Source organism: Citrus sinensis, chromosome 6, assembly GCF_022201045.2.
Source record: "Citrus sinensis cultivar Valencia sweet orange chromosome 6, DVS_A1.0, whole genome shotgun sequence".
Taxonomy (NCBI): domain Eukaryota; kingdom Viridiplantae; phylum Streptophyta; class Magnoliopsida; order Sapindales; family Rutaceae; genus Citrus; species Citrus sinensis.
Window position 1 is genome coordinate 25,021,474 of NC_068561.1, and position 24,001 is coordinate 25,045,474.

At 35.4% G+C, this 24,001-nt stretch overlaps 4 protein-coding genes, 1 long non-coding RNA gene and 1 other non-coding gene across 8 annotated transcripts; 4 read left to right on the forward strand and 2 right to left on the reverse strand.

Moving 5' to 3' along the window:
* The first annotated feature begins 3,178 nt into the window (after positions 1-3,178).
* On the forward strand, positions 3,179-9,624 carry LOC102617102 (plasma membrane ATPase 1-like). The gene is made up of 22 exons (XM_006482464.4): positions 3,179-3,342; positions 3,442-3,525; positions 3,661-3,780; positions 4,013-4,111; positions 4,263-4,400; positions 4,549-4,683; positions 4,778-4,957; positions 5,145-5,351; positions 5,435-5,554; positions 5,646-5,765; positions 5,917-6,039; positions 6,123-6,227; positions 6,343-6,487; positions 6,738-6,902; positions 7,097-7,335; positions 7,722-7,754; positions 7,930-8,011; positions 8,204-8,364; positions 8,572-8,757; positions 8,845-9,027; positions 9,125-9,303; positions 9,399-9,624. Exons 2-22 carry the CDS (start codon positions 3,472-3,474, stop codon positions 9,493-9,495), a joined length of 2,871 nt encoding a protein of 956 aa, XP_006482527.1. The 5' UTR covers positions 3,179-3,342; positions 3,442-3,471; the 3' UTR covers positions 9,496-9,624.
* Positions 9,625-10,474: 850 nt separating this feature from the next.
* Positions 10,475-11,755, reverse strand: LOC102616803 (thioredoxin H2). The gene is made up of 3 exons (XM_006482463.4): positions 11,473-11,755; positions 11,046-11,168; positions 10,475-10,785 (listed from the first exon to the last, which is right to left on the reverse strand). The coding sequence occupies exons 1-3, from the start codon at positions 11,620-11,622 to the stop codon at positions 10,627-10,629; spliced, it is 432 nt and encodes a 143-aa protein (XP_006482526.1). The 5' UTR covers positions 11,623-11,755; the 3' UTR covers positions 10,475-10,626.
* A 1,682-nt stretch (positions 11,756-13,437) lies between these two features.
* Positions 13,438-16,991, reverse strand: LOC102616507 (uncharacterized). 2 transcript variants are annotated; one of them, XM_006482462.4, is made up of 10 exons: positions 16,735-16,991; positions 16,566-16,627; positions 15,956-16,099; positions 15,658-15,768; positions 15,354-15,558; positions 15,110-15,168; positions 14,820-14,872; positions 14,497-14,719; positions 14,014-14,122; positions 13,438-13,911 (listed from the first exon to the last, which is right to left on the reverse strand). In XM_006482462.4, exons 1-10 carry the CDS (start codon positions 16,955-16,957, stop codon positions 13,649-13,651), a joined length of 1,452 nt encoding a protein of 483 aa, XP_006482525.1. In that variant the 5' UTR covers positions 16,958-16,991; the 3' UTR covers positions 13,438-13,648. The 2 variants fall into 2 exon arrangements, with proteins under 2 accessions (XP_006482525.1, XP_024956013.1); XM_025100245.2 differs by having other exon boundaries at positions 15,956-16,107; positions 16,735-16,808.
* Positions 16,992-17,070: 79 nt separating this feature from the next.
* TRNAA-AGC (transfer RNA alanine (anticodon AGC)) lies at positions 17,071-17,143 on the forward strand. The gene has a single exon. It is a non-coding gene; the product is annotated as a tRNA-Ala (tRNA).
* A 766-nt stretch (positions 17,144-17,909) lies between these two features.
* On the forward strand, positions 17,910-20,324 carry LOC112498660 (uncharacterized). 2 transcript variants are annotated; one of them, XR_003066009.2, is made up of 6 exons: positions 17,910-18,400; positions 18,496-18,726; positions 18,838-18,974; positions 19,265-19,365; positions 19,589-19,802; positions 20,029-20,324. It is a non-coding gene; the product is annotated as an uncharacterized LOC112498660 (long non-coding RNA). The 2 variants fall into 2 exon arrangements; XR_003066008.2 differs by having other exon boundaries at positions 17,910-18,726.
* A 1,881-nt stretch (positions 20,325-22,205) lies between these two features.
* LOC107177580 (probable polygalacturonase At2g43860) lies at positions 22,206-23,696 on the forward strand. Its single transcript, XM_015531585.2, has 4 exons — positions 22,206-22,553; positions 22,680-22,788; positions 22,909-23,022; positions 23,451-23,696. Exons 1-4 carry the CDS (start codon positions 22,258-22,260, stop codon positions 23,694-23,696), a joined length of 765 nt encoding a protein of 254 aa, XP_015387071.2. The 5' UTR covers positions 22,206-22,257.
* Positions 23,697-24,001: the final 305 nt, after the last annotated feature.

Here is a 24,001-nt window from a genome sequence, read left to right on the forward strand (position 1 = left end):
AAGTCGGATCTAATATTCTTGATTTTCAACCTAATCTCAATTCTTCATAATATTCTTGATTACCTAAAAATCCCATTCCTTTCATGTTTCTTTCGTGCACATTACAGCTTGCAAACTATTAGAGGCCTGCCACTAAAGTGATCTTAGTGCCTACTTTCATGGAAAGTTTGATACATATATATTTATCCCTTGAAGAACCCATGTGGCAATCAACCGCCGGTTTCTTTTTCTCTCTCTTTTTTTTTTTTAAATTAATTTTATTTTGAACTTTCCAACACCATGATCTCAAGCTTATCTTTAATATATAAAGAGGGTGTCGTGATGGGTACTTGAATTTTTGTAAGTTTTGTCCACTTTAAGTCAAGCAACCGATGTCTTATTAATTGAGTACTACTTATTAATACGTTTACATTTTGAAGAATACAAATTTGAGTCTCGGTTTAAATGAAATTATAGTTATTTAGCATCCTAATTTAAATATGTATGAGAGCCTTCGCACTTGATAAATTTTCACTACTGATTTACAATAATTTTCAATAAGTGAAATTTATTTTTTATGTCTAAAATTCAAATTTAAGTAATTTATTGTTATTCTATGGTAGGTAGTCTACCCTTTCCCCATCTCAAGTTTCATTTTAGATTTTTTAATTACTTGAGGAGGTAAAAGGAGGTTAGCTTAATTTCATAAATGTCCCATTGAGATAGGGGGGTTGGGGATCATGAATAGTTTCTAGTGGCGAGAATCTTATTACAAATTGTGCCTTTTCTTTTCGTAAATATCTTTCTTTACGACTTTCTCTTCAATTGGAATCGGTTAATCTTGTCTTTGTTGGCCATTTTCTGGATATGGCACTGGCATCCAAAGATTTTGTAATGGAAGTGGTGGGTGCTCACAGTTACCAAACTTTACTTGTATCTAGAAATATCAACATGTTTTCCACCTCCCAAAATTCTCTTTGGGTTAGGTTATAGCATAACCAAGTTTAATAAGGGCCGCTAGAAGAATATGAAAAAATAAAAATGATTTTTGAATAGATTGGAAATTTGAATATCTCACTCAAATAGTTGGTGGAATGTTTGAATTAGCCAATCTCTAGCTCCCTCGTATTAAATTTTGGTGACTTGTGAATTCTTGTACTCACGATAAACTTTAATATTTTTCTTTTTTCATAGAATCTTAGAAAGATGTTCAAATAATTTCTTATTCTCAGGACTTTATTTAATTTATTTATTTATTTTAAGAAGCAAAAACAAACATTTACAGTTGGCCTTAGACTAATGGAAAAACTGATTCAAAATTCCAAATACGTGTCCACTACTAAGAGGGTAGAATAATAGCAATGAAAATGACAATTATGTCTTGCCAATTAGATTAAGTTCACATACAATTAATTAATTAGATAAAAAGACATTACATGATTGATGTTGCTATGTATTTAATAAAATAAGTAATGATATAAATTTTAATTTTTTTTAATTTACTTTAAAATAATATGTCATTAATTAAATAATTATTTTTTTTTATAAAATTTGAGTAAATTAATTATATTATATTATATTATTAATTAATTAATTGATACGTGCTCCGTTGTTTAAAATAATTTTTTAAAATATAAATTTTGAGACGTGTAGTAATAGTTATCGTTATGACTTCATGGGAATTCAATTCAAGCTTCAAAGGTTCAATAATTACAAGAGGGAAGTTGGAAGTAAGAAAGACAAAAGCAAGTGCAGAAGTTACATAAAATGACAACGACGCAGCAGACTTTTATGACTTCATGTGATGACTTGCAGAGTCTGGATTCAATGGGACTCTTCTTCATCTACTTATAAAAAATAGTTTTTTTTTTTTTTTTTAAATTCTCGGAGAAAAAGAATGTGATTATATAATTCTAGTAGTCAAGTGATGATGAAAGGGATGTTTTGGGGTTTTAACTATTTATTGTTATTATTATTATGCAATTATCAGGATTGTACAGCATTAAGTCTAAAACTAATCAAATTTAGAACTGAGAAATGGTGGGCCCAAGGATCAAATAACTTTTAAAGATTACTGTACAATTATGCTGTCTATATTTTTGCTAATGAAATTTCTTAAAATTTGGGGACATAACTCAGGAGCTGGCTAAGTTACAGATTCTGTAACATACAGATCCAACTTAGCCAGCTCCTGATTGGTTAGCTAGCTGCCAAACAAAAACAATTGCAAGCTTTTTCTCCATATGCAGGACAGGTGTGGTGCATGCATTGGATGCGTATGTTACAGAATCTGTAAGATAAAATAATTGATTTTGATTTCGGACCAAACAAAAGCACTTGATATCGTTCGTGTCGGCTTTATAAAGTTTGTTTTCCATTTTGCCACGACACATAAAAATTGCTTAAACCACAAATAACAATTTTTTTTTTTTTGGGCATAGAGAAATTAAGAGAAAAAAGAAAAAAAAATATATTTTCCGTTGGTGGCAATCTTTATCAAATGAACATAGAAGAAACATGTACGGATGATACAACAATAGGAAAAAAAAAATTATTCATGAGGATGTATTGTTAGAAAATTATTCAAATGTATTATTTATCTAAGGATTATTTTCTTTAGGATGTATTCTTAGACGATTACTTAAATATTTTATTTTTGAAGAATTATTTTCTTTTACGTCTCAAATATGAATAAATTGGGATACGACTCAATTTATATGAGGCGATGGGGTATTGTTATATCACTATCACACGCTTCATTTTATTTACATTATTATTTAAAAATTGTACAATAACTTGTATCTTATTATTGCCATTTTAAGAAAATTAAAAAAAAAATCCCCATGAAAGGGCAATTTTATAAATGAGGATGAGTAGTTCATTACGTGCTGCAATTCGCAAAGCACATCGAGACACTTGTACCGTGTTATTATTCAGAGAGGGGATAAAAATTTTCTTAAGTAATTCTGACTAGAACGAGGACATACACAAAATAAAGATGAATATGAAAAAATTGGTCCCCTCCCTTCTCTCCCCATTGCCATCTCTACTTATACCGTGTATGTATGTACTGTGCTGTCTTTTCAGTTTTGTGTATAAAATATAAATAATAAAATGAAAAAAAAAGTAGAAGAAACAAAAAATTAAAAAAAGATAAAAACAGAGGAATAAAATAGAATAGAAGCTTAACAGAAGTGTACCTGCCAAGTACATGCTCTACATTTGCTGCTTGATTATCCCCACCAAGTGACTATCTTGCCCTTATAAAGGCTGCCACTTTTAGATTCTACAGAGAGATTAACACCACCTCACCAACCAGCCACTCTCTCTTCCTCTCTCTACAAATATAGAATTTTCTTTGAGGTGATGTCTCTTTGAATCTCTCTCTCTCTCTGTTATTTTTTTCCTCCAAAATTTTGCCAGCGAAGTTGTTTTGATATGATTGGGTTCTTGGTTTTGTAGAGCTTTAAGCAAGTGAATTGATTGACAGAAATGGATAGCAAGGCTGAAACTATGGAGGCAGTGTTGAAGGAAGCTGTAGATTTGGTACTGCAAACAGAGCAACCCAGCTCGTTTTATTATTTCCTTTCTGTTGCTGTTTTTTTTTTTTTTTGTGTTTTTGAGAGTTTTGCTTTCTGGGTATTTGGTTTTGTGGTGAATTTTTTGAGCTTTTGATTTCAGGAAAACGTGCCTATGGAAGAGGTTTTTGAGACTTTGAGGTGCAATAAAGAGGGTCTTTCCACCGAGGCTGCTGAGGAGAGGCTGACCATTTTTGGCTATAACAAACTTGAGGAGAAACAGGTGCTGTTACTTGATCAATTTGTTATTTCCATTTTAAGAGTTTATTTTTTGGAAAAGAAAAGGAAAAAAAATTTATGTGTAAAGAGTTCATATTTTATGAATTCTTGAAAATAGAAACCTTGGAATTAAATTTATCCTTTATTATTTGAAATTCAGCTGTGAAAAAAGGAAACAAATGAAGTGAAGTTAAACGTTGGGTGATTTGTAAGCTTATTTATTTATTTTTTTGCAGGAAAGTAAAATTTTGAAGTTTTTGGGGTTTATGTGGAACCCTCTCTCATGGGTTATGGAAGCTGCAGCTATCATGGCTATTGCACTTGCCAATGGAGGAGTGAGTATTAAATTTTTGTATTTCCATTTATTGGAAGGCTTACTGCTTTCAGATAACTATAATTCAGGCTTATTACTTTTCTTTTGATACTTTTTTATTTTTTTATTTTCTCTTCCACGTATAATCTCACAGTTGGGAACCTCATTTGTAGGGTAAACCTCCTGACTGGCAAGATTTTGTTGGTATCATAACCCTGCTTCTTATCAACTCAACAATCAGTTTCATAGAGGAGAACAATGCGGGTAATGCTGCTGCAGCTCTCATGGCTAGTCTTGCTCCTAAATCTAAGGTACTGAATAGATTTTAATATGATCTTTTAAGCATTGCCTTGAATTGTTTTAAATTCTACGAGTTTTTGTATTTTGAGTTTGATATAATGGTTGGATTATGTATTCTAGTTCTGTAAGTTCATGTTATCTTGCTTGAGAATATTTTAGGTCCTTCGAGATGGGAAATGGATGGAGGAGGATGCAGCCATTCTTGTTCCTGGTGATATCATCAGTGTTAAGCTTGGTGACATTATTCCTGCAGATGCTCGTCTCCTTGAAGGTGATCCATTGAAAATTGATCAGGTGCTTTTGCAAACCTTGCATTTTTGTAGTCGAAATCAAATTGATTTGTTAAGTTGAGCAGTTTATTCAAGTTTTTCCAATTTTTATGTTGCAGTCTGCTCTCACAGGAGAGTCTCTTCCTGTGACAAAGGGTCCCGGTGACAGTGTATATTCAGGCTCTACGTGCAAACAGGGGGAGATTGAAGCTGTGGTTATTGCCACCGGTGTTCATACCTTCTTTGGCAAAGCTGCTCACCTTGTGGATTCCACGAATCAACAAGGCCACTTTCAAAAGGTAAGAAAAAGCAAATGTACATTGCTTCTGTTCTAAACTAAAACTATCTGAAAGAAAAGGGAGACAGATTGCTAGATGATTATCATCTGATTGATATTTTTATAACCTACACCATGTTTCAAGTTTTCTTTTATCTTTTAATTCGTATTAGCATTCACCAAATCCTTTCTTTTGGCTTTGTTCATAGGTGTTAACTGCTATTGGGAATTTCTGTATATGTTCAATTGCGGTGGGGATGATAGTAGAGATCATTGTCATGTACCCGATTCAGCACAGGAAATACCGCCCGGGAATTGATAATTTACTTGTGCTCCTGATTGGAGGAATTCCCATTGCCATGCCTACAGTTTTATCAGTGACAATGGCAATTGGTTCCCATCGCTTGTCGCTGCAGGTTTGTCATAGTTGTTGTTACAATGCTGCTACTTTATAGTCATTGGTCGATGGTTGTCAGCATATATGGGCTGTTTACTGCAGGGAGCCATCACAAAGAGAATGACAGCAATAGAAGAAATGGCAGGCATGGATGTACTTTGTAGTGACAAAACTGGAACTCTAACTTTGAACAAACTATCTGTTGACAAGAATCTAATTGAGGTTTGTACAAGATATGCTGCACTTTATGGGGATCGATTTTCGCTTTCGAATTGTAGTTTGTTTCAACATTTGGCCTGCATTATTTGTTTAGATCTTTGCTAAAGGAGTAGATGCAGACGCTGTTGTTCTGATGGCAGCTCGAGCCTCCCGAGTGGAAAACCAGGATGCAATAGATGCTGCTATTGTGGGAATGCTGGCTGATCCCAAGGAGGTATTCTGTTTAATCTATTTAAGCTCAGTTGCTGCTGCTGAACTTTTGCATCAGCAAAGGCAACTTTGAGAGTACCAGGATTTTTCTTCAGTTTAACATTTTGTTCTTCGTAACTCTTTGACATTGGTTTCTTTGCTTTTGATGACAACAGGCACGGGCTAATATCCAGGAAGTTCACTTCCTACCATTTAACCCAACAGATAAGCGAACAGCCCTCACATATATTGACAGTGAAGGAAAAATGCATCGGGTCAGCAAAGGTGCTCCGGAGCAGGTATGACAGTCATCATCTAATTGCGTATTTAATGGTTCTGGAATAGTCTTTTATACAATTTTTCTTTCTAATTTGACTTTCAGATTTTAAATCTTGTGCTCAACAAATCAGAGATAGAACGCAGAGTTCATGCCATAATCGATAAGTTTGCAGAGCGAGGATTACGCTCTCTTGCAGTTGCATACCAGGTATATGATATACCCGTGTTGTTGTGATGGGTCCTATTTTCAAGTCAGTTCATCTATTTATTACTTTTATTGTATTTCATGTTAGCATAGCCTATATTTATTAGTTTGTTTTCAGGAAGTTCCTGATGGAAGAAAGGAGAGCTCAGGAGGCCCATGGCAATTTATTGGACTAATGCCTTTGTTTGATCCACCTAGACATGATAGTGCAGAAACAATACGAAGGGCATTAAATCTTGGGGTGAATGTGAAAATGATCACAGGTTCTTCTTCTATCTGTTGTATTATGTCATTTTGTTTTGTACACTATATTCAGTCAGTGCTTGGGCACATTTTGTATATTGAGAATTTGGAGTGTTCCTGTTTGCTTAATCATTCTGTCAGTAAATTCTTATGGATGAGAAGGAATTTAAATGCTCCATTCACATTTCCCTTATGTAGTATATTTAGTTTGTCTGTTTCTTCAGCATTATGATAAGTATTCCATCTGTTTTGACATTTTCCACTTTTAAGGTGATCAACTTGCAATTGCAAAGGAAACGGGACGTCGTCTTGGAATGGGAACCAACATGTATCCTTCATCAGCCTTATTGGGACAGAACAAGGATGAGTCAATAGTCGCTTTGCCAGTTGATGAGCTGATCGAGAAGGCTGATGGGTTTGCGGGTGTTTTCCCTGGTAAGAAGCTAGATCTCCTAATTTACACCAAGCAGTCATCAATATATGGCTGATCATGAAGCCGCTGATCAATATATTATGTTATAGTTGATACATTCGTAAAGAAACTGCAGCCTTTTTTTTTTTTGACCTTTTGACTCACTATATCTCTTCTCATTTCTTGGGTCATTTGACTGTCCTTATGTTGATTACAGAACACAAATATGAAATTGTGAAACGTTTGCAAGCTAGGAAACATATATGTGGAATGACTGGTGATGGAGTCAATGATGCTCCTGCTCTTAAGAAAGCAGACATTGGCATAGCTGTTGCTGATGCAACTGATGCTGCTCGTAGTGCCTCAGACATTGTCTTGACGGAACCTGGCCTTAGTGTTATCATTAGTGCTGTTCTAACTAGTCGGGCAATATTCCAGAGGATGAAAAATTACACGGTGAGTATTTGTATTGATCATGCACATGCCTAATGTATGAACACTCTCTAATAATTAAATTTAGCATACTTAAACTGAAACTACTGGAGTTCAGAATGTGGCGTTTAAGCTTTTTTGGGGATCAGGCATTCTACTCCGCTTGCAGTGCCTGGTGGTGGAGAAAAAACTTGCTTGAGATTCAAACAGCATGCAATGAGTCTGTGCATTGGTTATTGTACTTTGGCCCAAGAAAGCTTGAGTTTAGCTGTGTCTAGTAGCCCTTCCCATCGTCTCTGACAGAGTGCTAATTTTAACAAGACTTGGAACATTATTTACTTGAATTAATTGATTTCTTTATTGTTCTTTCCCCCCTTTTTGATGCTTCAGTGATTTCGTTCTTGTTGCAGATATATGCAGTATCTATTACCATCCGTATTGTGGTAAGTATTTTGCTTTTGGTTTGAGATACTGTACAGAACAACATTGTTTGATTTAATTGATTATTGCTACTTTTCCACAATAATTATAGCTTGGAATTTATGAAATTGATAGTCTTCCACAAAAGTAGCTTGTATATCTTAACTTGGTGTACTGAACTATTTCTCTTGGTGACAGCTTGGTTTCATGCTGCTGGCTCTCATTTGGCAGTTTGACTTCCCACCCTTCATGGTGCTGATAATTGCTATTCTTAATGATGGTTTGTATTGCTCTTTCTTTTTTTTTTGTGTGTGTGTGTGTATGTCTCCCCACTGACCCCCCAAAATGTGGTTGGTTCTCTGTATGAAGAATTTATTACTTTATCCTGGTTCCATGTGTCGAGTTTGTTTTGTCTTTATCCTGAATAGATGGTTCCTTGTCTGTTCTTCCTTCAAAATACCTGAACTGCCAGGTACCATTATGACAATATCGAAAGATAGAGTGAAACCATCTCCTCTGCCAGACAGCTGGAAATTGGCTGAGATCTTTACAACTGGAGTCATTCTTGGTGGTTATTTAGCAATGATGACAGTGATTTTCTTCTGGGCTGCGTACCGGACAGATTTCTTCCCAGTAAGAAAATTTACCTTTGTATTATCATGTCACCAAAATCCTGTGTTATGTATGCTCATGATGATTGATGTGATGTAATGATCTTGTTTACTAATATTCACGGAGTAATATTTGCTTTTATGCACTTAAAAACATGTGAAAATGTATGTCTTTCCTTAAATCTTGTATCCAGTAACTGGAGACTAAAACTTGGTTTGCAATATTCAGCGTACATTTGGTGTTTCGAGTCTTCATGAAAAGGATATAGATGACTGGAAAAAGCTTGCCTCAGCAATATACCTGCAAGTGAGTACCATTAGTCAGGCCCTCATATTCGTGACCCGTGCTAGGAGTTGGTCTTTTGTTGACCGTCCTGGCCTGTTACTTGTTCTGGCTTTCGCTGTTGCTCAGCTGGTGAGTGATGCTGATTTCTTTCTGCATTTCTTTGCATGTTCCTTCTGAATATATGAGAATACTTACTGTTTTTTATTCCGTGAACAGATTGCTACTCTGATTGCTGTCTATGCGAACTGGAGCTTTGCTGAAATTGAAGGAGTTGGATGGGGTTGGGCTGGTGTGGTCTGGCTTTACAATCTCATCTTCTACATCCCACTTGATTTTATTAAGTTCTTCATCCGATATGCTTTGAGCGGGAAGGCGTGGGATCTTGTCATTGAGCAAAGGGTACATATAGCTCTTGTTCTAATTGTTCAGTAGAGTTGATTCAAGCTGTGGATCCTCTTCTTGCTCACTCTCAATGCTGTGCTTGCTATTCTTGCAGATTGCCTTCACAAGGAAGAAGGATTTTGGTAAAGAAGAACGTGAGCTTAAATGGGCACATGCACAGAGAACCCTCCACGGGTTACACGCACCTGATACAAAGATGTTCAGTGAACACAACAAGTTCACAGAACTCAACCAGATGGCTGAAGAGGCAAAACGAAGAGCTGAGATTGCAAGGTAAACCTATAAAGAGAACAAGCACGATACTTAAATTTGTTGCAATGCAGAGTTATTCTAATACATGATGCTCTTATATATTTTGAATCTTGCAGATTGAGAGAACTGAGTACTCTGAAAGGGCATGTTGAATCAGTGGTTAGGCTGAAAGGTCTGGATATCGACACGATTCAGCAATCTTATACCGTCTGATAGAGATCATACATGAACATGGAAACATATGTTATAGTTGAGAACTGATATTAAAGCCACATAAATTATCATCCTAATGTATAAACCTTTAGTCCACCTGTATTTATTATATCACCACCCTTTGCAGTTTGTTTGTCTTGTATTTCCTTTCTTCTTTTTTGTTTCCCCTCCCTCTCGTTATTTTTTCCCCCTCTTCAGTTCCCTTCTTGCCCTCATCTTATTTTCTTATTCCATCTGAATATCAGTTTCCGAAAATGCTGGATTTGCGTTATTGGGTGCAATGATTAGAAGAGGCAAAGGCAATTTTCGATTGGGGTACGATATTTTCCGAAGGTTGAAATTCGTTCATTGTACATGCAAGAAAGAGATTGATAGATTTTGTGTAGCCTAGATTTTTGGGTATTGAGGAGAATTGTTTAATTTAAACGTACATTACCAATGCTTTAAACGTGGGCCACGGTTGTTTAAAACATGAGATATTTAATTAATCTATATTCCGTGAGGACAAATAAAAATAAAAATTAATTGCTCTAGCAAACATACATAGATTATAAGAAGAGTGATGGCGATTTTAATTCATTAGTCGAATAAAAATATAAAATAATAAAAATAAATATATTGGTTAAAAAATATTTAATTTAATTAATTTTATCATGCTACGTCAGTTTGTATAAAATAAATTTATATAAAAATTTATAATTATATCATTATTCTTACAAAAATTATAGGACAGATAACTAAGAAAAGAATTTCTTAGAAGAAAATGGAAATTAGAATGACAATTCATGATTCTAAAAATCTTCGGCAAACCAATGCGTATAAGACTGTTTCTCCATAGAGGATGAATGCCCTATTTTGGTGAGAACTTAGAACCCGTCGACGGCCACCAAAAAGCAAAATTGAAAATAGAAAAAGAAATACCCTCCAGTTGGCCCCCATAAATTTACGGAAATTGCAAGGTGAGATAAACATGAGAAACTGAAGATAAAATAGGAAATATATAATATGATAGATTCATTGAAAGAGAATTTATTATTACATAAAGATGAAGATCAGTCTATTGCGCATCGAAAATACAAAAAAGCGAAACATATATAAGAGAGAGAACATGAGCGAGCAATCAGTCGGGGCTTATGGCAGCCGGTCTGTCTGCCACTGCTGAGCTCTGTGTTTCTCAATTTTCTTCAAAAGCTCATCCTTTCGAGCACCAATCACCCTCTCAACTTCCTTCCCTCCCTTCACCAACACAAACGTAGGCATTGCCTGCACCTGAAACTCTTGCGCCACATCCTAAAAATATCACAACATCCCACGACCACCCAAAAAAAAAAAAAAAAAAAAAAGAGAGAGAGATCGTGAGATATAATATTTGTTACATATCCCGAATGTTTTGTCATAACTCTTTTTTTTTTTCCCAATAATTCTAATAATAACAGACGTCGTGTGTGTTAGTTTAAGTCTGATGTTTGAATCCCGTTCACGCGGAGAGCATATATATATTTAATTTAATTTAATTAAAAAAGGGGAAAAGGAGAGAAGAGAGAACATACAGACAACTCATCAACATCAATCTTGACGAATTGGACATCGGAGTAGGTCGAAGCCATCTTACGCAGTTCCGGTTCCATGATCTTGCAGGGCCCACACCACGACGCCGCAAAATCTATCACCATCTATATTTTCATTGAACAAAACTGAATTTCAGTTTTTAAATCGAAGATCCCAACCAAAAAAAAAAAAAAAAAATTGAGAAACACGGAGCTCAGCAGTGGCAGACAGACCAGCTGCCATAAGCCCCGACTGATTGCTCGCTCATGTTCTCTCTCTTATATATGTTTCGCTTTTTTGTATTTTCAATTGGGAAAATTGACTTTGATCAATTCTCATGATGATGCGCAATAGACTGATCTTCATCTTTAGTCAAGAAAATTGAACGAACTGGGTACTGATTATATTGTATTTGTATGATTACTGTACCAATTGGGAAGAAGTTTTGCAGGAATCGAAATGGAGCTGCCATCTGGCGGACGAGTGAAACGACATAACGTTGGTAGCAGATTCTGAGTGGGGTGAATCTTGGCCGTCGAATCCTCCGGCCCCAAAAATGTTTGAAAGAATACCCCCCATCTTTAAACAAGAACAAGCCGAGACGACGCAATAGTATTGGATTCGTTTACAAAAGGGGGATTATGAAGAAGAATAATAAGAAGAAGACGACGAAGAAGTGGAGTCCTAACTTTGGTCTCATCCTTAGACACAAAGGGTCCATTTTATACTTTGCGTGAACTTACCTCTCTCCTTCTCGGGGAGAAGTTCTTGAAGTGAGATAATATACAGTAGTAAACTATTATTTTTTATTTTTTTATTTTATTTAAATTAACATTATTTATCTTCATAATTTTTATGAATTTTTTTCATATAAAAACATCAAAAATTATAATAAAATTAATTAACATATATAATATAAAATATTAACAAATGGTACTTAATTCAATATAATTTATGTTATAATAATTTATTATTTTATTTATATTTTTTAAAATATTTATTATTTGTTTACTATTATAATTATTTGAGGGAAAAATAAGAAAGGCAATAGAGCGCCACGTGTCAACCAATAAAATGATTTCAGTATAATTTGGGGTACCCCGTATAATTAGAGGTACCTCGCACAAATAGAGGTACCCCGCACAAATAGAGGTACCCCACACAAATAGAGGTACCCTGCACAATTAGAGGTACCTCACGTAAATAGAGATACCCCGCATAATAGGAGGTACCCCAAAGAAATAGGGGTATCTCGCATAATAAAGGGTACTCCACGTAACTCGAGGTACCCGGCAAAGCGGATGCAAGAGAATCCTCTGAAAATATCCGCCATGAGAAATGTCTCAGCCTCCTAAAAGATATTATTCGATTTTGTCAGAAATAGGAATAAAAAACGACGTCCTAAAAGGAGGGATAGCCACCTGAGACCTCTGCCAAAAGTGAAGGACGCTGTCCCAAGGACAGTGGTCCCCAACCGCCTACCCAACAACTACTGCAGAAGTACCCCAGACCACTCTCCAGTGCGCGCCACGTTTCCAAAAGATGAGATACGCCGCGAACATACACATAACGGCCCCAAAAGTCATAAAAACGGTAAAATGACGTTAGCCAAAAAGGGTACGCCACGTGGCAGCTAAAGTACTCCATATATAAAGGCGCCTAAGTTTCATTCTCCATGAGGCTCTTATTGACCCAAAAACACTCACACTCCAAAAAAGAAGTTCTCTTCAACCTTAAACCCTAATTTATAGAGGGTTAGTCAGCTCTCTTTACCATAAAAGCTTGAGTTTGCTAACTTGAGCGCCGGAGTGTGAACACCGGGGTATCCCGACTTCACCTCTAACCTCTATTTTACTATTCTGTAGGCGTGAAGCTCATTTTGAATGACACATCTCTCGTCTCTCTTTCCCTTTCTCACCTCCCCTAAATTTCAGATACACCGCACCGCACACAATAAACTAGTGAGGTACCCCGTCTTTCCCAAAAATATAAATTTATTATTCAAGATAGATTTTTGATTTCCCTACCCCAAAATCTATTGAAAACAATAATTTATAAGAGTATAAATATAAAAATATTAATTTTTAAATTTTTTAAATTAAAAAAAATAAATAACTTAATATTTATTTTTAACTATTTAAATAAAAAAATAATTATGTTATTTATATTTAAATATTAAATTTTATTTAAAATTCAGACTAATTAAGATTTATTCAGATTAAAAAAAAAACCCACCTAAGACTCAGCATCGATTCTATTAAAATATATCCTCTCAGCATCGATTCTATTAAAATATATCCTCTCTACTAATCAATTTTCCCAATTTTCCTGGGTCTCGAACCCTGCACAGGTACCAGTGGGCCCCAAGGCATCACGATTGCAATTTGCAAACACTAAAACAAAGGAAGGATTAAATAAATTAGAAGAAAAAGAAGACATGAACAGGATCATATCTCCATTCACTTGCCACAGGAAAAATTTGAGAACAGTTTCAAAAGAAATACAGGCTTGGTAAATTTATTTGATGAGAACATACATTACTAATGGACGTATATTGCTTAAAAGTATCGAGCCTTAAAGCAGAAAAGGTGCTGTAATTCAAACTTCATTCAAATGGAACTGGAACACCTTGATTCTTGTTCACAATAGCCATTGCCAAATATCGGGTGCCCATACCAATAGGTGCCTGTTCATCAGGTCCCTCCCAGAAGGGTGCTTCACCTTCACCAACTAGACTCCAGTATCCTGTCCTCAGAGACTCGGCCTGTTCTTCTGTGCAGTTCTGGAGTAGTGATTCAACTCTGAAGTTTATTCCAAGAGAACCAAGAAACTGAGACTGAGTCATTGGCCCATGGACAGACACTCTTTCTGAAAACATGTTGGAATATTAATCTTCATTCACATTTTGAACTACCTTCAACGAAAAATAAACAAATAACTAAATAAAGCCAAAACTAAGAGTATGTTTACCTGAAGCTTCCTCCGCAGAATGCCTGATGGAAGCAAAATCAACATATGCACTGAGATCAGCAGACCCAGGATTATCAAATAAGTCCACAAATTTATGTTTCCGAATTGCCTGCATTAATTAATTATTAAGAAACTAAGAACTAGAGAAAAAGGTGCAGAAAATTGAATTTATTCATGTATGGAACGACTCATCATATTATGAGTTTCCTATTTAACAGAGACGCTGGCTATATAAATCATAAACCAGAAAATTATTTCAGAAGCAGTGGGGTCTTTTTGTTTTCTTGATTATTTACATTTTGTTAAAATAAGCCATCATATATGAGCCAAAACATTCAAGTACTGTCTCCTTAGTAAGTGAATGAGTGTCCGATGAGAGTAAAAATTTAAAAAAAAAAACAAGTCATTTATGGCATAAGCAGCATTTCAATAACCCCAAAAAAAAAAAAATTGCACAAAATAAGGAACATTAAGGCTTCAAACCTGCAGACTATCTGTGACTACTCCATTCAGGCCATAATCAATTATAAGAGCCCCACCTCCGTCAGAACCTATTCTCTTTGCCATAGCACCAGTCAACTCCATCGCTTTTGCACAAACCTCAACGTGCTCAAGCTTCTCCAATTCTTTATCTGCAGCCCACTTGCAGCGCTGCAACAGAAAGAGAGTTGCTGGTGTAGGCTGCGGAGAGAGAACAAAACGAAACCTAATAGATGTATGTATATAAGAAGTATCATACTTTCAATTCTTTAGGATTAATATAAGTGAAAATACTAAAGCTGTCAGACTACATTCCAAATCCTTACGATGAATCTTCGGCAATATCAACCAATTTTTCACACCAGCCACGAGTAGTCTTCTGCAGACAAATCACTGAATCAGAATTGTGCGCAAAAAAAGAAAGAAGTTTCTTTTGGAGGACAAATTTTCAGGCAAGGAATTGTAAAATCGAGCAGTATAGGACTCAAGAATGTATAAATATACAGATAAAATATGCATTTTCAGTATTGAGCAAGCACAAGAAGGTATTTCCCATGTGAGAACAAAGAACTGTGACAGTCTTCAAATGTATGCAGCTACAATCAACTAGACAAACCTGAAATTGATGAACCGGAAGAGCATCATAAAACTCATGGGCAACAATGATTGTTGGGACTGTGACACAATTAAGCAAACAAAGTGATTACAAGATGATGTTGTCACATAATCATTAACCAAAACCGAAAACATGTACTTGATAAAGTAGATGTAGGAACATTCTACTAGTATTCATAAATTATTGATAAAATGATATAGATGTCATTGGCTAGCTCTCAGAGGGAAAAGTTAAAACTCCATACATCCTGATGGAACCTGCTCCAACGCAGCATGCCATGATACAGGTGTTCCAGCTAATGAGCTAATAGTCCTTTCTTCGACATTATCATTGGCATTATTTTCATCCATACATTTCAAGTTGTGGTGCTGAAGCTTCTGTAACGTTGGACTACATTCTACCAAGTGTATGTGCAATGACTCAGTAAAGTTCTTAAACTTTGATGCACCCTGAAAGAAAACACAATAACCGTGACTTAACCACAATATCATCTATTTCAAGAAAGAGTGGGATCATAAAGATACAAGACGAAAGCTGTAGTATCATACACGAAGAAGATCAGCCATGAGAGTTCCTCTCCCTGGACCTAACTCAACCAGGTTCACTCTGTTTGGCTGTCCCATTTGCTCCCATAGACACATGGCCCATACACCAACCATCTAAATTCACATCAGCATAACAAATGGAAATCAATTCTTCTGTGATGGTAAATCTTCAACCATGAAAACCAAAGCAACATAAATCAAAATCTAAAAACTAATGATCTTTTGTACAACAGCTCCAAGCAACTTTCCTGATAACTTAATCAGAGAAAATAGTAATCCAGATCCACAGAAAGAAAAATACCTCGCCAAACATCTGGCTTACTTCCGGGGAGGTTATAAAATCACCTTCTGCTCCAAACACATCACGATTGATATAGAAACCAGCTTTTGGGTTTGTCAAAACTTCCTCCATATACTCTGCAACTGAGATTGGCCCACCGCGGAACTGGAAAGCTAGCAATAATAATGAATCAGCTCCATACATAAAGCTGAAATTGTCAAGTAATATCTACTGACACAAAGAAAACCATTGGATTATTTTCTTATATTTACCTTGCCCCAAAAAGAACCTTAACAAAGTCAAAAGAAAATTGGTTTTCATTTTCCAAGTTTCTATGAAACATCTCAATTGTTCTCTTGCCCCCTTTTGCCGGAATGTCATACTGTTGACAAACCATCTCTAAAAATTTCAAATTTAGCATTTCAAACTACTTCACATGCGGAAAAAATGATTACTACAAGAAATTTCTACGCCATTCAATAAAGAAAAGTATGAGCCTCGCAAGCAAATCAATTGCAAATTCAGTTAAGCAAGCCCAAGTGTAGAAAAACACACAGGCATTTCCTCAAACAATTCATCTACTTCCATAAAAAGCTGAAGCACCATCCCAAGAAAGGAAACATTTCCAAACCTTAATGATCCCTTTAAGATGCTTAACAAGCTCAGACTCCAACTTCCGCTCATGTGAATGTTCTGCATACCCCGATAAATGTTCGGGGGGTGGGGGGAGTCAGTTTCAACGAATTTGTAAACGAAATCAATGTGGATACAAATAAAATAAACAAGCGCAAGGAGTATACCAGGAGGATTGTAGAGGCCAGAGCGGTCAATGGAAATGGCGGTGGAAGCGTGTTCACTCCGATTGTCATCTAACGGTTCGACGGAATGACTGTTTGGGATTTGAGACTCTGAAGAAGAAGAAGAAGAGAATCGAGACCATTTTTGAAGCAAAGGGAACGGGTATTTTGATGAGAGGACACGAAGAGGACTGGAAGGCTGTAGTGAGAGCTTTCTCAGCTGCATTTTGTTGCAGTGATAGTCTCTGCTACATGGCCATGAATTTTGTGCACGGACGAAAGTATGAATTAAACATGTTTTGATATTTGTAAAATCTTGTGTCCAGGTATCTCGTAAATGGGGATGTAGCTCAGATGGTAGAGCGCTCGCTTAGCATGCGAGAGGCACGGGGATCGATACCCCGCATCTCCATAACTCTTTCTTTTTTGTACTTCACGCCACTTACACATAAAGCTGGCAAAACGAGTCATCAGGTCGGTTTCGTGTCGTGTCAAATTTAGATCAATCCAAACCCGACATGAAAAAATAATCGGGTTACCCAATAACCCGTTTAATATCTATATATTGAACAAAAGTTACATCAAACCAATAACCCGTTTAATATCTATATATTGAACAAAAGTTACATCAAATATTTACACAATATCATACATACGTGTGTACATACATACATACATAATTTCTCGATATTATAAAATATACATATCTACCAATACATTACACATTTACATTATTGAGGTTTTAATATTATATATATATATATAATATTATATATCTATATTATAAAATATACATGTTTATCAATTTTTATACATTTATACTATTGAAGCTCTAAATGTATTTAAAATTTTATAAATAAAACATTGTGTTTATATTCACCCTTTTAAAAAAATCATCTCTAATATTTGAATTTTAATGATAAGAATATGTAAATTATTTTAAAATAGAAAATATAATCGGGTCATTGATCAAGTAAATGGGTCAAGAATTTTCACCCTAACCCGACACGGAAAAAAATCGTGTTGACCCGGACCCGACCCATTTAATAATCGTGTTAAATTTAACGACCCATACCCATTTATTTATGTCGTGTTCGTGTCGGATAATCGGATCGTGTCAAATTTTGCCAACTCTACTTACACATAGGGCTTGTTTTTGCTTCTATAAATCAAGTTTCTGATAAATTACCATTTAGTCCAACTGTTCTTCTGTTTGGCGCCTTTTTTTGTTGTCATAGTCTCCAATTCTTGCATTTGTGCCTCACAATCTAAGGATTTTGTTAAAGATCACAAGAACTGGACATTTTCCGCAAGATTGCCGGTTCACTTTCCTTCCACGTCACAAATTTGCCTTAAGTTTATTAAAGAGAAAAGAAAATATTCGTTAATTTGATTAAATGTTAGAATTAATGCAGCAAATTAATTACTTACCAAATCTTTTAGTTAATGTATTAGGTTTTCACTTGGCGTGGTGCCAGTATTGAAGCCCAGGGCAAGAGTGAAACTGAATAAAATGCAAATTAAGCAAGTTTTTGTTCATGATTCTTGCAAATCTTGTTTGGTGTAAATCGAGTTTCTTGGGTTTCTTGATTATCAGACTTCCATGGTTGGTTATGTAAATGTCAATGCTGTGCTGGGAAATCGGAGAAATCAAGCAATCACTTCTCAGGTAATTTTTCTTTTTAATTGTGAATTAGTTAATTATATATCTTGATTTTTAAGCATGCATTTTGAGCAACTAGATGATGCTGTGCGGCGTCCTAGAGCGATTGTTGTGCGGCCTAAAGATTCTGGAATTGGTCTGCTAAACAAATTTGGGAATCTACTTTTGTGGATTTGAACATCAGCAACAGATCAATAACATTGCCAGAAAGCATTGCTGCTATGGAGATTGAATTGTCCTTCAGGAAATGTTGAGAAAGAAACACACAGAATCAACCAAAAATCTAGCGGAAACTACCCACTTGTTTACTTCTTCGGCTACACAAATCCTGGGTAATGAAGATGTATTTTGATTTACTTTTCAATTTCATTTTATAACAGAGTTTTAGTGGCCAAAAGAGTAGAGACTCAGGCATCTATAGGTAATTTTGCGATTCTTTGCAGCAAGAATGTACAGTGGTACAGGGTGCTTGTAAAGGAGCTTGCCCAAATGCTGGAGAGACATTTCTGTTGATATGGAATCTCAAGCAGTCAGCATGGTGATTAACGCCATAGAATGGATAGAAGGTGTAGGACATGAGGTAATTAATTGGATTGTAAACCTTGTTTACTGACATGTTGAGTGATTTAAAAGATGTGCCGGATTTATAATATCTAAAATTCAGAGTGTTGCTTAAGGGGCTCTGGACATTTTTGTTTCTTTTTTCTCAAATTCCTTCCATTTCAGTTAATATTCTTTCAAACTTGTTTCAAATGCAATCAACATGAATTGTTTAGAGCATATACATTTTCCAACGAATTAAGTTGTTTTGTTTTAGTTGGCAAATACGCATGTCCTGAAGAATCCATTCATGCTAATGAATGTATTCAGGAAAAGGCCCAATATGGATGCTGTCAAGCCTCAGAAGTGAGGTGGTTTTGCGTCCAGGAATCAAGCAGCTCGTGAGAAGGCCAGAAGTAATAGGGATGAGGGTAAATATTGACCTTTCCTTTTCCCCATTCAGTGTTTTATTTAATTAATTAATTAATTTTTGTTTCATCCATAGCCTCTGCAACATATCTGCTTTGGCCAAAAACACAAAAGTGAAGCTTAACCAAATTTAAAGACACTGAGCAAATTGCAATTCTTTTTCTTTCAGTTTCTACGAGTTGTTTTAACTTTTGTGCTACTCTTGTAATGATACGTTAATGTTAGGAGTAAACAAGGATCTCCTCCCACATTCTTATGTTGCAAAGTTCAGCTATTTGCATGTCAATTGGATTGTTGATGGACCACAGAGGCCACAAGATCCGGTCTGTAAATTGGAGCACACAACCTGTTGCCAACACTCTGAAGGTAGTGCCTGTGAACTTTGGCCAACACTTGGTGCACTTTCATTTGCTAATGAAACAGACGATATTATATTAAGGTAAATATCAGCATTATCCTGAAAATCACTCTCTAGACTGTTAGCAATCCTCCTCTGCATATTTCAAAGTATTCTGATATCATAAACTCCCATTTCCCCGAGGCAGTGTTGCTGGTTTTATCTCGAATTTTCAATTTCCAACAGTAATACGGAGCATCTGTCGTTTTAATGCTGTTTTGTGTTGCACCGTCTAACTAATGTTTGAATATTTTAATTTCATCTTTAGCAAACTGTTTAGATATCTCTCGCCGTCACAAGGGGAGCTTCCAAGCAAAAATCTGATCATGGGAACCTTGGCAGGGGATGATGAACATTAAGTGCGCATCGGGCTATTGGTGATTCTGGATTTCATCTTATTCGTCATCTGCTAGGGGATATAAGCGTCCTAAGAGCATGTAACAAATTTTATGATTCTTTTACTTCCTGTATAGTTAGTTTACCAGTTCATGAAACCAACACAATATGTGACAATTTGCTGGAATGTAACTCGTCAACAAAATTTTTCCCCGGAAAAAAAGTAAAAATGTTTCATTCAATTTTTATATTATTCTCATATCCATTACTATGATTTGATTTGACATTATCTGCCATAAGCATATGATTTTGGAACCCGCAATTCTCATGGGAATCAAGACATAAAATAAAACTAATGATGAAATAGTAAAAATTAAATAGCAAACAAACTAAACTGGGAAAAGAGATTCTTATGAAAAGAAATGAAAAAAATTATTGCAGTTGTAAAGAGGAGGGGAATGTAGTTCAGAGTTCAGACGCGTCCCCCGCATCTCCTGCCTATTTTCAGTGACAAATGAAATTGTTGTCAAATCCCGCAAATCTTGAGGGCGTGGTTGTTATTTTGGCTTATGGACCTGTTTGAAATTTACCTGAAACAGAACGAAACGACAGTTAGAAATTCACGTTCACCATTCAGCTTATTAATCCCCGTTATCTATTGAAAGCGCGCGAAAAGAGCTCTAATTTTAATTAGTAGATTATATGTAATGCAAAATCATATAATTAATTTCATTTCATTTAGAGTTGTATTACAAATGGGTGTAGTCTCTAATAAAGGAATCCATTTGTATCGGAAACTAGTTCGGATATAGAGATTGAATATGACTCTATTTATTTAGAACAGTGTATATATGTGTGTGTGTGTGTGTATTGTTTTGTGTTTTTCTAATGACTCTGTCCATGGCGAATTATGTAGCCGTTCTGTTCCTCCTTCTGAGTACTCAATGTTTTCTTTCAGCTCATTGTCGTCACTTCCCGTCGAATCAGGGAGCCATTGGTGATGCTTTCGACGTTCTTAATTATGGAGCTGCTGGCGACGGGCACACTGATGATACTCAGGTTAGAATAACCAGTAATTGTATGCGTACATACGCAAAGGAGTTACATACGCAAGTTATAAAAAAGTTATAAGAGACCCTATATACACACTTTATGCATAATCTATAGCTCAAATCCGACTTTTCAATTAATATGGAAATTCATTAACCATGATTCTTTCGATGTTTTTCGTAATTATATACATCATGTCTTTTTCGACAGGCATTTAAGGATGCATGGAAAGCTACGTGTAAATCTTCATCAAGCTCACCAACCATGTATGTTCCCCATGACAAGTCTTTTAAGCTGCAACCCTTAACCTTCTCTGGCGAAATTTGCAAATCCAACAGCATCACTTTCCAGGTTAATTAACAATTTCTTCAGTAAGATTAATATTTTTGAAGAACACTGTTATTGTAAAGTTCGATTAATTCTTGAGGAAGTTGATGGATTAATTAATAGTGAATTGTATTGCGTATATATTCTTTTTGTGTAGATTGATGGTCATTTAGTTGCACCCAGGGATCCTCACGCATGGAACACGTGTGATGGAAGCAAGTGTCGTCAATGGATTCAATTCAAAAAATTTGGTGGCCTCTTCATTCGTGGAGTTGGTTCTATCAATGGTCAAGGATCAAACTGGTGGAAATTGTCTTGTAAACATGATAAAATCGTAAGCTTCGTTTTTTTTTTTTGGCTTTAATTTGAACTTTCGGATTTTCCTTTGATCTGTTCTTAGTATCATTCTTGTTTAGCTTAATTACTCATATCAATTAATTTTCTCTCAATACAGGTTTGTGGCAAAAAACCAACGGTATGTAACGATCCACGTTATAGTTTCAGTTTTGGTATATATAACCAATATTTAAATTAGGGTTTCCAATCATTTTAATGTATCTTCTCCATTTTTTCAACTAAAGAGAAATGGAGCATAGAAAGATGCATCAAGACCAATGCAAGAATAATTGAAGTTTGGCATTGAAATTAATTTGAAAACTTTAAACCCTATACACCATGAGCTAACCGTACGAGAACCTACAAGTGGAAAATAGCGAATTAGGGAATAGGGATCGATTTAGAGCGGGTACATTTTCCAATTATGGAGTAGTCAATTTGTGAATTAATGCAGGGTCTAGTCGTAGCAAATTCCAACAATGTGCATATTGATGACCTAACCTTTGAGGACAGCCCACAAATGCACATTGCTTTTGAAAGATCGACCAACATTGAAGCCACCAATCTCACCATCATTGCCCCTGGCAACAGTCCCAACACCGATGGAATTCACATCCAACATTCCTCAAATGTCTCCATTGCTCACTCCATCATCAGTACCGGCGATGACTGCGTTTCGATCGGCGACGGTTCTTCCCATCTTAACATCACAAATATTTTTTGTGGCCCTGGGCATGGGATTAGGTGAGAAAAACAAAGTTAATTTCCATGCATTTTCTTATACACCTCATTATTGCTTCGTGTAATAATTTAATTGCACGTCTTGAAAAAGGATTTCAGGTTTTAAAACGTGTTATTACTTTTTGCTAGCATTGGGAGCTTGGGTATGAAGGGAAGGAACGAGAAGGTTGAATTTGTTCATGTAAACAATGTTTCATTTACAGAAACACAAAATGGAGTTAGAATCAAGACATGGCAGGTAATTAATTATTTATCATTTCAAAGAATTTCTTCATTTAATGCTTTGAATTAATAAGTATAGATTAAGTATATATCTATAACAACTTTCTAATCACAATGCATGAATATGAATGAACAGGGAGGGAAAGGATACGCAAGACACATAGTATTTGAAAACATAATATTTCAGGGTTCACATAATCCAATCGTTATCGATCAATATTATTGCCCTCATAAACATTGCAAAAACAAGGTACTTCTGTTTTCATTAACATGTAGCCTAAAAGTATATATTTGAATTATTGTTTTTTTTTAATACTGTTATACAACACTGTTACTGATATTACATCAGATATTACAATTAATATTTACAAACATATTCTACAATTGGGACTTCTTCGTGGCATGTATTCCTCTGAAGCACTGCCCAGATTCTTTAAACCCTCTCAAATATTTGAAAATTGTCCACTCCACTCACATTTCGTGAGGGATAGACTGGCTCCACTCAATTATTTGATAATTGAGGAAAGATTGTAAATAACCCACATAAATACTTTTATGGAGGCTCGAATCCTTGCACTCAACATTGTAAGTGCAAGGGTTCTCCCACTGAACTAAAGGCTCATTGATATATATATTTGAATTATTGTTAACACCTCAAGATACTTGAATTTTTTGCAGACGTTAGCAGTGAAAATCAGTGATGTCACATATAATCATATTCTCGGGACATCAAACGGAGAAACTGCAGTGGCATTTTCATGTAGCACATCAACGCCATGCAAGAATATTATTATGAAGGACATACATTTAGGGCACGTTAAACATGAAAAGAAGACATCATCATATTGTTCAAATGTGAGAGGAACTGCAGATCCCGGAGTCTTCCCAAAAGTTTCTTGTTTACAAGTAGATGAGAATGTGTGAAATTTTGGTCAATAATTAGGACGGTATGAGAATTTGCTGTGTAATTAAGTATATTCAAAGGAGTGATCAGGTAATGTGCTATTTATAGATTCATTTATTATTTGAGTGTTGATGGGAGGAAGCAATTTACAAATGCAAATTGATGAAGATTATATCAGTTCTAAATGGCAATGTTTAAATCTAAGAATGTATTCGTCATCAAATTCAACAACGGAGAAGATAATACATATTAAGTAGACATTTATGTAAAGATTGTGTTTTTCACTAAATTTTCCTGATAATGACAAATTTTCTTTATTTTTTTA